Source organism: Podarcis melisellensis, assembly GCF_964234715.1.
Source record: "Podarcis melisellensis genome assembly, chromosome: 8".
NCBI classification, from domain to species: Eukaryota; Metazoa; Chordata; class Lepidosauria; order Squamata; family Lacertidae; genus Podarcis; species Podarcis melisellensis.
The window spans coordinates 53,081,017-53,093,707 of NC_138540.1; the positions used below are offsets into that span (position 1 = coordinate 53,081,017).

At 46.0% G+C, this 12,691-nt stretch overlaps 1 protein-coding gene across 1 annotated transcript in view; it reads left to right on the forward strand.

Moving 5' to 3' along the window:
• The first annotated feature begins 5,328 nt into the window (after nucleotides 1-5,328).
• PLEKHG4 (pleckstrin homology and RhoGEF domain containing G4) overlaps nucleotides 5,329-12,691 on the forward strand; it is a 33,992-nt gene continuing 26,629 nt past the window's right edge. Inside the window, exons 1-3 of the mRNA XM_081921773.1 lie at nucleotides 5,329-5,358; nucleotides 6,876-7,073; nucleotides 8,955-10,964. Coding sequence (XP_081777899.1) covers nucleotides 5,344-5,358; nucleotides 6,876-7,073; nucleotides 8,955-10,964 — 2,223 coding nt within the window. The 5' untranslated portion in view covers nucleotides 5,329-5,343. The remainder of the gene's footprint in view (nucleotides 5,359-6,875; nucleotides 7,074-8,954; nucleotides 10,965-12,691) is intronic.

Here is a 12,691-nt window from a genome sequence, read left to right on the forward strand (position 1 = left end):
GGGATGCTGACTTCACCATAAAACAGGAAGGGCAGGAACTTTTTCTGCAGGAGAGATTCAAGGGGCATTTTGTCATTTTCCCTAGGAGAGAGCAAAGCACTCCTATTGTGGGCATCACGGCATAAAAAGTCTCTGCCAGGCTGGGCAGAGTTCTGCCAGAGATAGATCTTATGCCACCACATTCATCATCTGTCTTGGGCCTCATGAGAGTACGCTGGCCAAGGTCAAGATCCAAGCAAGGAAGTCAAGCTGAAGCCTGCAGCAGTTGCCTTTGCCAACTGGGTGCTCACTCACCCACACCAAATGTTCTCGGGCTCAAAGTCCCACCATCCCTGACTTTAATCTATGCTGGCTGCTGGGGTTGCTAGGAATTGGAGTGCTGGAACAACATCTGGAAGGCACAGTGAATCCTTGCAGGGCTTGGCTAGCTCTGTTGTAATTAAAAATAAAAATCCCATTAAGGCTCTGTCTGGCTTAGAACCTGGGCAGAGGGAGATGAGAAGAACCCCACCGTGAGATGAATTATTAAGAATAAAGATGACACGAGGTTTCTGGGAGATGGGGGCTTGCTGAAGATTGCCCCCTTTTTACTGATCTGCTCTTGTGCTTAAACAGTAGGCTCGACACAGTGAAATCAGGCATGTGCAGCTTCTCCCTCCCTTACCAGAAGATTCACCCACGAAGGGTGTGTTCATATTACTGCCTTAAAGCGCACTGACAGGGGTGTGGACGTCTTTCCCTGATGCATAGCTGCCCACACCTTGGCTAGAGACTAATTAGGAATAGCTTAAGGGCTCCTATCAGTGTGAAGCTGGTTTTGAGAAGCAACGGCATCAGGCAGTAGTATCTTATAAGGAAGTACAATATTCATTTGCATTTTTGATGATGTCTTCTGACTAAAAACCCAGCACTGGAAAGTTAATGAGTGCCCAGTAAAGGGGAATGTGGACATAAGCTTGAATTTCAATGTGTCGAGTTGCTGTTCAAGGCACAGGAGCCAGGCAGTAAAAAGGTGACAACCTTAGCCACCTTTTAATGACGATGAAGGCAATAATAATACTTTCCACACCCCACCACTTTTGTATGAGAATGCCCCAGACTCAGTTCTTTCCAGAGAATGAACCGTATTTCTTTTATCTGGTAGATCCTGGGAAATACTATAGAAAGTACACACTCTGATAATGATCTCATGGCCAAACAGTTACTGGAGTAGGGAATCCCAGGTGGGGAGGGCCCTGCTGTTGCACTCAAGTCCTGTTTGCTTATGGGCCTCCCTTGGGGCATTTGGCTGGCTACTGTGAGAATTAGGTGCTTGACTAGATGAGCTCTTCTAATGTTTTTAATTATGAGTTTACTCTTTGCAGACAAAATCATTCCTCATAATTTTTCTGTCACCCCTTATGTGCACGCTTGAGCTGGCTAAAAACAGGAAACTAGTATTAAACAACCTGCTGCACAAGAAAAATAGGAACAAATTAAAGGCAATTGAGGGTGTTTGTGAAAAATATGAGAGCACCCGCTCCCAATGGCATGTTGCTGGGGGCCTCCCACAACCTGGAATTAAGCCTGGCGGGCAAGGAGGGTTCTTGGCTTCCTGTGCCCAGTGGCATCTGAGCCAGTCTGTGCCCTACTTGCCTTTCATGTAGTGGGTGATGAACGTACTCCTGGGATAGCATGCAGGATCTCAATGGGACAAGTATGACTGGGCATTTGGCCATGAACACAATATGAATTCCAAAGGTGGAATGCAACAAATCTGCAGAGCGCATGACGGAAAATGAAGGGCAGAAGCACCCAATTTGCCACACAATAAGTGGAACTTGTAGTTTGATCCCAACAGTGAGAGAGAATGGGCGAAAGTGGGGATGGAAAAGTTAAGGTTCTCTCCTCCCCAATCCCCCAATTTTCTAGTAGGAAATGCCAAGGAAATGCCAGAAGGATCTAGTTGAGATCCTTCTAGATCTGCAAAATCAGAGAGCTTTTATCTCAGTAGTTGGTTGGTGGCTGTCAATTCTTTGTTCACTGGACCATCTACAGGAACACATCTCATTTTTTTAACTCAGGTTTTCCTTACACTTTCCAAGGCTGGTATGCTAGGCTGATTAATAGATCAGGGAGAAACGCCTGGGGATATGTTCCCCTTTGTGTGCTTGTGCTTCATAAACGCCCATATTTTGGCACACGTCCCTTTCTGCACAAAGGCGTCTTTTACAAGTTGTTTAAAGTCTCCACCCTTCTTTGATCTACATGGAAATGAAGGGGCATGTGAGGTTGTTGCTGTTCGAATAGGTCTCAGAGTGGGCTGTTACTGGAGGGAACAGCCTCGCTTGCGGATGATGTCTCTCTCTCTCTCTCTCTCTCTCTCTCTCTCTCTCTCTCTCTCACACACACACACACACACACACACACACACACACACACACAAAGCTGTGTAACGCTGAGCCACATCAGCCCACTCATTAAAATGACACATTCTATGCATGTAAAAAACGCTGATTCCCGGACTGTCTGCGGGCCGGATTTAGAAGGCGATTGGGCCGGATCTGGCCCCCAGGCCTTAGTTTGCCTACCCATGGCTTAAATGTTTTTTTGGAGCAAGTGTCATAAAGACCCCTGGAATACTAGGATGTTGGCAGTGAAGGTCATGAAAATAAAAGGAGGCAAAATCTGGTGCTTTTGTTGATCAGCTGTTTATTTAGCTCAATATATTTTAGAGGCGTCTCCTTTGTCAGGAGCAATAGATTAAACACAGTAAAAATAATGATAAAACTCGCAGGCCAGTGACATTATTAATGGGAAAGAACACATATTGGGTGAAAGACACACACCCAAACGTGTAAGAAATCTCCTATTGCATTGTACATTTCCTCACTGGGGATGCTGCTTTGGCTTGCATTTGCGGCCAGATAACAGAGGTGCTTCCTAAGTAAACTTTTACTATGGCAGTCTTAACCAGGGCTGGCCCAAGACATTATGGCACCTGAGGCCCTGGTTTTAACGGTACAAATTCAGTGCCTAGGAAAGAACAAAATATAGTTTGGGTGCGCTTCTAGGGCAGGGGAATAACAGCAAGATTTCCAGACTTGGATGATCTTTTTTTGATCAAGTGGTCTATAAATTTTCTAAATTAAAAAATTAGTACATACAAGTGAGGACAACAAAATGTTGTCAAGTATTTTGAATTATATATGTAAGAGACATTGGGTTGGTATCTTGCGTTTTTCTCAGTGTGAGATTTAAAAAATAATAAAAATGGAAAAAGCAGTGACTCATGATTGCCACGATCCTAGGCTGCAACCAAGCAGGAAAACTGATTTGATTTTTTTGTGTGGGATATTTTGCTGTACTGCATCTGACTTCATCATTCCCCATCACCTTATTTCTTGTCAAAATGTTCACCCTATGTTTTGCAAATTATGGCTGTCAGAATAAATTGTATACATTGATGCACAGTTATATAATGTAATTGGAGTACTAAACGCAGAGATTCTTGGCGCGGAATCTTTTCTGGAATACACCCCTGAAGGCCCATCAAGAAGGGAGGGAGGCAGGCACTTTGGGCTTTGCAAAGGGGTGTGTGTTGGGGGTCAGTGACTGCTCCTTAATGAGCGAGGCGTCTTGTCTGTGGGGTGGCTGATTCAGTAGATGCCGATACCCAAGTGCCCAACCCCAGGCAGCAGCGCCCTCCGTGTTTCCCCCTGAGGGGAGGGGAGACCTCTGTTAAGTTGCTGTGAGGACAATTTCCTCTGTGCCCTGTGCCACTCTGTAGGGCAGGCAGCGTGAAGGGCCTGCTGGTGGTGGCAAGGAGTGAGCCAGGACGGTTTGCCGTCCTCCATCTTGCCTGCCAAGAGGCCCTGTCCAATAGGCCAAGGAGAGGCCTGCTGGCTTCACTGTTTGGGTGGCCCCAGAGACTCAGCTGGACCAGGGAGAGAAGAAGGTGAGACTTGAGAAGACCAGCCTCATCTTCCCCTCTGTGAGCCCAGCTCCACATTTCCGCCTCTTGCCTCATATCTGAGAATCTTTCCCCTCATAGGAAAACCTATGGCAAGCAATTAAACCATTTCCAAAGAGTGATCAGCAGAAAATGATGCCAGCAATTGCCAGCTGTTTATGTCAGACTTCACCCCCATTTTGTGACAGACTTTTCTCGTGCATCCCCATTTTGTGGACCGGTGAGCCTCACAAATTTTCTGTGGGGTATTCCAATCGTGGTATCTTGGTTGTAGTATAATATGGTGAGCGCTGAGCAACTCAGAAAGATTCAGGCACACCTCAGTCTACTTCAGGTGTAAAGGAGAATGGATCCAGTAACAAGTCACATGATGCATTGTAACCTGCTTCTTTATAGTGTTCAGATTTTTTGTGATTTGTCTGCTCTTTGCATGGAATGGCTATAACATAGCTGTGCTTTGCAAATAGGTGAGTGATGGCTGCCAGGGTAACTCAGAAAAGTTGTGTTCTCCTTTCTAGTACAAGCTAGCCCACCTTCTCCACTGTGCGTCCTAAGAGCTCCCACCTAATTTCAGAACCGTGGTCTCTGCTTTATTAGGCAGCTGGTCTTTGAAAGAGACTGCTGGGCATGGTTAGAAAAAGCAGAAAGTCCCAGGAACAACAGCTGCTAATTTCTGGCAGAGGCAATAGTTCACACTTGCAGCCCAGGATCTCTTGTTAAGTTCTTTCTGAGGAAGAAAGTTTGCACATGGTAACTTTTATCACCTTGCTTTCATTTCATTGCATTGCATTTATTATATTTATATCCTGTTTTTCTTCCAAGGAGTTTAGGGTCCTCCCCGCACCTGCATTTCATCTTCACAACAAATTATGTGAAATCATTTTATTATTGATGATTGATTATATTTGTTATATTTATTATACTTGTTAGTTGCTATAATTTGCCCAAGGCAACTCAAAATGACTCACACTTTGATAGGGAGAGGATAAAGTAGGATAGACTGAGCTGCATGAAAGTCTCCAGCATTGTCACTTTGGAGGGACCAATAGACTTAAAGGCTTTCCCTGATTTGGTAAATTCAGAGATTTATCACCTTTAAAATAAAAGTGTGACTTAGCCTCAGATGTTGAGGAAAGGGACACTCTCTGTGCTTGAAGCACATTCTGCAGAGTGGGTGGTTCATCTGAATTCATTTGGAGATGACAAGTTAATTGTTGTCAGATGTATTCGTTTTGGCAGCGAGCAGAACTGCTGAGACTGCAGGATCCTGCCTTTTGGTCTCTTTGGCACTGGTGTCACAGTGAAGGAAGCCACCCTTGCAAGAAGGGAGGTTGGCCCTTGAGCCTGCGGCCTACCCTGCTACAAAAGATCACTCCCAGGAGGCCAATCTTATGTCTTCTGAGCATGTGCGTAGATGCTACTGTACCTTCTGCTTCCATTTTAAGTTAAAAAGGCCACAATTTTCTCAATGTTCAGAATGTGGATACATATTGGGGTTCCCCTAATCTGGAGTTAGAGTTCCCATTCTTTGTGGTAGTTGAAAAGTGGGTAAGTGATGCAGTCTCCCAGAAACCTGAAGTGGGTTTGGCCCAGACTACCCTCTCCTTTAGCTTTGTTTCCTTATAATGTGGGAAGAAGGCTTATTGTTTTGCTGTTTTGTTTTAATTATTTAGTTGTGTTTTTATCTTGTATTTTATTCTGTGAACCACCCTGAGGTCTTATGATGAAGGGTGTATGAATTTTAATAATAATAATAATAATAATAATAATAATAATAATAATAATAATAATACAATATGTTCTGCTAATTCTTGCTTAAATAGCCTACCCTAGATTCTAGTAAATGCTAATAATGCAATTAAAAGAAGCAACACAACCTCATTTTTAAAATAGTAATTTATTAAATGCTTAAATGTTTTTGCACATTTATTTCATAAAATTTATTTACCACTTGATTGGAGCAAAGCAACCTTAAAGAGGTTTACAACAAGAGTAAAACAAAAAAATCACTGATATTAACAGTTTAAAAGAGCTATTTAAAAATTATGTAAATTAGATTCCCTTATGTTAAGAATTTATGTTTTCTTGGAGGAGAAAGAGGATTGATGTAACAGTCACCAGAGCAAGAGCTGGCTTTCTCATAAAGAAAGGTGGGCAGCTGCAGATTTCAAAGTCAGGGAGGGCACCTCCAGGCTAGGGCTGGCAGATAGTGTGCTGTATGTTGAGAGCAGAACAGGGGACAACATGGACAATGTTCAGAAGTATAATATAAACTCTTTATGATACGCTCTAGCTGGCTTTAGAAACCCAAACCCAGCTTGTGCTGGTGGTATGATGGTTTGGGCCTTCCTCTTGCTCTGCCATGCTGTCATCATGGCTGTTCTAAAGCTCTTGGCTTTGGAGTCCCATTCTAGCTGGAGTGGCTAGCTGGAGTGGCTATACACTTTTAGCCACTTCTTTTTCCCATACCTCCCACCCCCAGTTTAGGGGGAACTTTCCTTTTTCAATATAATTCCACCAGGGGACACCTTGTAAGCCTGCAGTCCTGGGAAGCCGTACCAGCAGCTGCATAAGCCCTTTTAGTCTCTCTTTTTCACTCTCTCTCTCACACACGCACACCCTGCGCACTGATATCTACAATAATAATAGTTTAGCAACAGCCCCACCCCTGCTCAGTCAGGGGAAGGATTTTGCAGCGTAAGCTGTCTGCCGCCACTCTGTCGAGACTAGGTGAGCGCTTCATTTGCACGGTAGAGGAGCTGGGCTCGGTGGATGGCGGTGGTTCAGAATGGTGGCACAAAAAATGAAGAGGGCGGATACGTCGATGTCCTCTGCCAAGTAGCAACCTGAGTCCCGGCAGGCACAGTTTCCACCTGTTGCTCCTCCTGAGCCATTTCACGCCCTCCTCTCCTTCTCTTGGCAGGATTCCCAGTCCCTGGACAGTTGTATCCAGAGTACGCTCTCGGCACTCTACCCTCCATTCGAGGTCACAGCAGCCACGGTTCTGTGCCAGGTCTTTGATGTGGTGGAGAAGACATACCGTGGGGACGGCCTGCACTACCTCATCGACTTTCTGATTCCAGCCAAGCACATCTTGCAGTGCGTTCAGCAGGATGCCTGTGTGAGTATCATGCTGCTTCCAGGTTGACCCAGAAGATTCTGCTAGCGCTGCAGGTGGGAGCTGAGAATCCGTCATGATGCTCATGCCTAGGTTCCTACTCAGCTAAGGAGGAGGGGGGACAGGGAGCAGTGCCACCAGATGCAGTGATGAAAGCAGTCAAAGGGTAGCCAAAGAATCCTTAAGGGGATGCTGCCCTCTTGCCCATGGCGCTGAGACATACTCTGGATTCCCCATCTCCACCCCCACTTCTCAGTAGCAGTGATTATTTTGGAATCTTTAAATGTTCTGACTTGTTAAGTGTTGATCATAGTGAACAATTATATAACTGTCCTACTTAAGAAAAACAATGTTTTTTTCAGATTTAAAAACATTTTGTTTTATGCAAATACATCAGGGTTGAAGGCCTCCTTCCAACCCTGCTGCATTGCCATGCTGGCATCCTAGCTTGAGGGTCCAGCCTGAACATTAGCAACAAAACATGCCCTCCATTAGCCACATGTTCTCTATAGGTGCATATTAATGCAAGAACAAAAAGGATGGGGTGTCTTGTAGGAGGTGTGTTCTCTTGCCTGGATTCTACAGTTACTCACCTTCAGCTCCCTCCCCCCACCTACTCTTGGCAGGCAGCAGACTGTCAAGTTTCTGATGGAAAGATGCCAAGTGATTGCCCAATCAGAAGTTTTGCCTCTGTTCTCCTTTGCTGTCACAATATTTGCGGAACTTAGTAGCTGCTAAGGAGGCTCCTTCTCCAGTAGCAACTGTGGCTCTCTGGTTTGTGCAGACTTTACGGAACCAGATCTGGCCCAGGACTCTGGTGCGTGATGTGGAACATCCAGGTGGCTCTTCCTTCCCTACCCACTGCTGCACATTCATTTCAGTGGGACTTACATAGAAGAATTGGAAGATTGTAACCTATCATGGTCTACATGGAACCCAAAACCTGTCCCCAGGGATGGCTGTCCCAGCTTGCCTCCTAGCACTGCTGCCTCTGTGGGGGACTGGTGCCATAGCGTGGTTTCATACCCAAATTAGCTTTCCATGGAAGTCAAAGGGACTTGTTTTTGTGTGCAGTCAGTCAGAGGGCCGTGGGTAGCGTAGACAGACTAAATCCAAATCAGGGAAGGACCTGGGGCCTGTTCTAGCTTTTCTGTGGCTTCAGGATCACCACCGTCCGTCTTTCCTCTTTTCTCAAGCTGTAGAACCACATTCAAAGTGAACAGGAGAATGGAAAGCCCCTCCCCCTTGGTGTTGCTACCACCAAAATGCTTCATTGGGTAGCTTTTTGCTTACTGATGCATTGATGCTTTGCCTTTTGACCCTGGTCCCTGACTCATCCTTTAAAACAGTATCACAGTAAAACAAAAAAATTAGCAAGTAAATAAAAAAATCACCTTGGAATTGATGCTCTGAAGGGCAGTATGGAAATGCCTGACATTTTTAAAAATGCTCCAGGACTGCAACCACATAAACATTGCAAAGCCAAAAAAGAAAAGGTGTTCAACAAGATTTCATTGCTCTTAGAAGCCTAAACGTGAACAGCAAATGGATAGATATGGGGAGGAAGTTATACAATGTAGCACCACAGGGAAAGTCTCTAATAGCTACCTTGAAAGATGGTGTTACCTGAAGATCTTACTAGTGAGTCAAGGGGTCTTTGAGATACTCTCATCACAATTGGCCATGTATTATATAAATAAAATGGGTTGTGCACACTCCAACATGCCAAAAGTCAATGTAAGACCAGCCCCAGTTTTCCAGCATCCGGCTGTTTCCATTTGTGTTGCTGTTAATAGAAAGCTATGATATCATTGTTAGGATGTCTGTTGTCTGTTCTAAAAACCTCCTTGCGGTCAGTTCACCCGGATTATCATTTTCCTTCAGGTCCAGTATTGTGGATTGCTGTTCCGGCATGAGGGCTGGCCCCTCTGCATCCATGAGAAGATTGTAGTTCAACTTGGCTCCTTCGACTGGCGAATCTTGAGACCAGGAGACTTTTACCTGCAGGTGGTCCCTTACTTGAAAAAGTCCCCACGAATCATTGTGAAATGTTTGGCTGAGGACAAGCATAATGTTGATGAGCTTGTGGTTCCTGAAGTCTCCTACACTTCCATTTTCACTGTGGAATGGCTGAATGGCATCAACAGGGAGCGGATGGGAATGGCACTGGAAAACTGCTTACTAGGCACAGAAGATAAAATTTTCCGGGTTCCCTGGGACAGAATAGTCAATCCAGAATTTATTGAAAGCCCCCCCAAAATGAATGGTGGCCTAAGTTCTGTTCCAGTGACTGAACATCCTTCAGATTTGGCCTTTTCAGAGGTGCCGTCTCAAAACAGCTCCCTTAAAGTGGAGTCCCAACTTTTAAATGGGCCAAGTTTACCTGAAGACAGCTTCTTCATGACCAATACAACAGAGCAACGTGTGAGGGCAGCTGCCAGCATGGACTGTGTGAGCCCAGGCCTTGGAGAAGACTCTATAAGTGACCTGGAAGGGGAATACGTGGAGCTCACTGATGTTTCACTGCCTAGATTTGGACCTCAATCAGTCGCCCTCAGTTACTGCACTAAGCCGAGGATGAGAGTAAAGGACAGGCCTGCAGCCAGTCAGGACAGCAGCACTAGCCTGAGGAATGGAGTTGGTTTAGCAGTCGAATTAATGCCACATGGGCATCTGGACACAGCAAAGCCCTCTGATACCCAGGCCAGTAATGCTAGGAATCTTTTGAAGGATGCACATGAACTAGAAAGTGACAAATTGATATTAGAAAATTATGAAGGGCCTGCTGCTGGCTCTGATCCCAAGGAGCCTTCTGATGTAAAGGGACAGGCCCAGCCAGAACATGAGCTTGACTGGAGGTACGCAATGTGCAGCTACCATGATGGAGAAGATGCTGAATGTAGGTCTCTGACAGCTGTGGCTTCTGAAATAATAGAGACAGCTCAGAGGAGTAGCACAGAGCTGGAAAATGGCAGCAGGGTCTCTGAGCCTGGCTATTGCTCTAGTGTGCCAGGCATGAAGGCCACACAAGGAATAGACACCAGGGAGGGTTGTGAGAGTTCTGGAAAGGATAACGTCCCTGAGCCTCATTTGGGACATTTGGCCAAGGACTCTGACCCTTCCAGCCCAAGGTTGCAGGAGAATGCCTTTTCCCCACCCATGCCAAAGTCACTGTCACCAAAACCCTTCTCTGATATGAGGGCGGCAGCACACAGTCACCTCCCACAAGAACTGTCAGTAGAAGTCACAGGTCACACTTCTGAGTGGCTGTTGGAGCACCATCACCCAGTTGAGCAGTTGGAGAAGGTGAGCCCAAGGCCTGCAGAGGCATTAGTGGGGTTGGGCAGCAGTGTTTATGGAGCGGAAAGCCTCCAATGTTTAGCCAAGCAAAGTCTCTCTGAGAAGGAGAAGCAGACCATTTCTGGAAGCACCTTGCCACTCCAAGGTGAGACAGAGGCACACCTGCTCCAAGAGGCTGGGCAAGAGAATGTGGATTGTTCTCAACAGCAAGATGAGAGTGCTTTTCTGCCTGTCAGTTCTGGGGTAATAGCAAAAACATTGGGGAGCAGCTGCAGCAGCCCTTCAGTGGAGACAGATGCACAAGTTGAGGATGCTTCTAATCAGGGTAACAAAGAAGAAGCTGTGGCTTGCTGGGTGGACCTACCATACCTGCTAAGCAAACCAAACACTTTGATGTTGGAAACCCCCCCAAAGGTGGAATGTTTGACAGGCAAGCCCCAACCCAATAAGGAGAGCCAAGTAGCACCCCTGCCCTCTGCACCAGTGAAAACGAAGTTACAAGGCAGCACCAGGAATGTCTCAAATGGGGACCAAGTAGTCACAGGTAGGATTTGTGTCATTAATTTGGGAAATGTGGGTTTGTTTGTTCTTCTGGCAAAGTGACTTTTATGCAAGGAAGGCAAGGGGTGGAGGTTGAGAGTTCAGGCCTCCTCTGATGCTTCCCTGCGCCAGGGAGGAGCTTTAGCATCCTCAGAGTATCCTAGGACATTTTTGGACTAAATGTGGGTTGAATATTAATAGTAATAATCCTACCAATTTCCACTCTCCGTTTCCCATCCTCCATAAAAAATGACAACCCCCCCCCGCAAAAAAACCCCCCACAAATTTCTAGCCCTTGTGTTCCATGAAGGGTCCTGCTTGCAAGTTTCCTACAGGCATCGGGTCATTGGCCTGATCCAACAGGACTCTTCCTATGGTCCATTTTGTGCAAATAAGCAATTTGCATACATTTGAAGTGTGCAAACTTTTCTGGATACATAATTTAATTTTCTGGTTGTAGGAATTTGATTTTTTGAGTGTTTGTGCAGCATATACATAGGCCTCTATAGTGCTTTTATAACACTAATCTAAACTAAGTGTGAATATGCAGGCATGAGGGTTCCCAGAGATGAGGTCGCAGCTTTGCTCCTCTTCCAGCCTTGCTGCTGCTGCCCTGCTACCTTGAGCTAAACCATGGTTTGGCTTAGCATGTTGTCTGAACCCAGGCTTGTAGTTTGTCTCCCCCTGGCAGACTGTGAGCTAGAAACCCACTTGGTTGCAACTTGTGCTATGGAGTGAGACAAATCATAAGCCTGGGTCCAGACAACATGCAAAGCCAAATCATGGCTTATTTTTGCTGCAGCAGCTAGGAAAAGTCACCTGGGGGTGGAAACAGAAGGCTGAGAGGATGGGCAGGGAAGCAGTCCATTAGGGATGTCCTTGTTGTTGTGACATGAAAAGAAGCAGGCCTTGCTTGGTGTGCACTTGTGGAGCGCATGTGAGTGAGTTTGTCTGCTCGCTGGGCACGTGCTGGAGCTGAGTCAGAGGAATCGGCTGCCTGCCTGCCTACCTGCCCACACAGTTGTTGCTTAACACACAACATTTCAAAATGATCCGTAATGCAAATGAAGCTCCCTCCCCGAAGAAGCATTTAAGTAAAGATCTTGATGAATGCTTCAAGCAGGTTAGAGCATCTTGCATGCTCAGTCTATTATGGAAGGCAAAAACTGGCTATTTTGGAAACCTGAGTGTGTATTTGTCTGTCTGTTCCTTCCTGACTCCTTCTCCCTGTCCTTTCTTGGTGGTTGGCTTCAGAGATATGCTGCACCAGCAGGGTTGGCTATGTGAGCAGAATCCAGTTGGATTTACATTAAAAATAGGAAGTTGCCTTATACTCAGTCAAATCCATTTGTCCAGCTAGCTTAGTACTGTCTACACTGACTTCCAGTGGCTCTCCAGAGTTTCAGAGAGGAGTTTTTCATATCCCATCCTGGAGAAGCCAGCGGGGATAGAACCTTTGGACCTTCTGTGGACAAATTGGTTGCTATCCCACTGAACTATGAGCCATTCCTCTAATTTGCAAACTCCCTTGAAATGAATGAGACCTGTGCAGAGGTGCTTTTTGAGGAAGTGGGTCCTTGGCACAAGGGCCTGGAGTGGAGGCCAGATGTCTCACCACACCAGCAGACAGCAGGCCTATAGCAGCAGGCTTTGGAGAGGGACTGTGTGTGTGTGTGTGTGTGTGTGTGTGTGTGTTTGGTGCCAGGGCTGCACTTCTTGCCCTGCTTGGCTCTGAAAGCTTGCTCCCTGCGAGTCTTCACTTGGATCTGGCTGAGATGTAC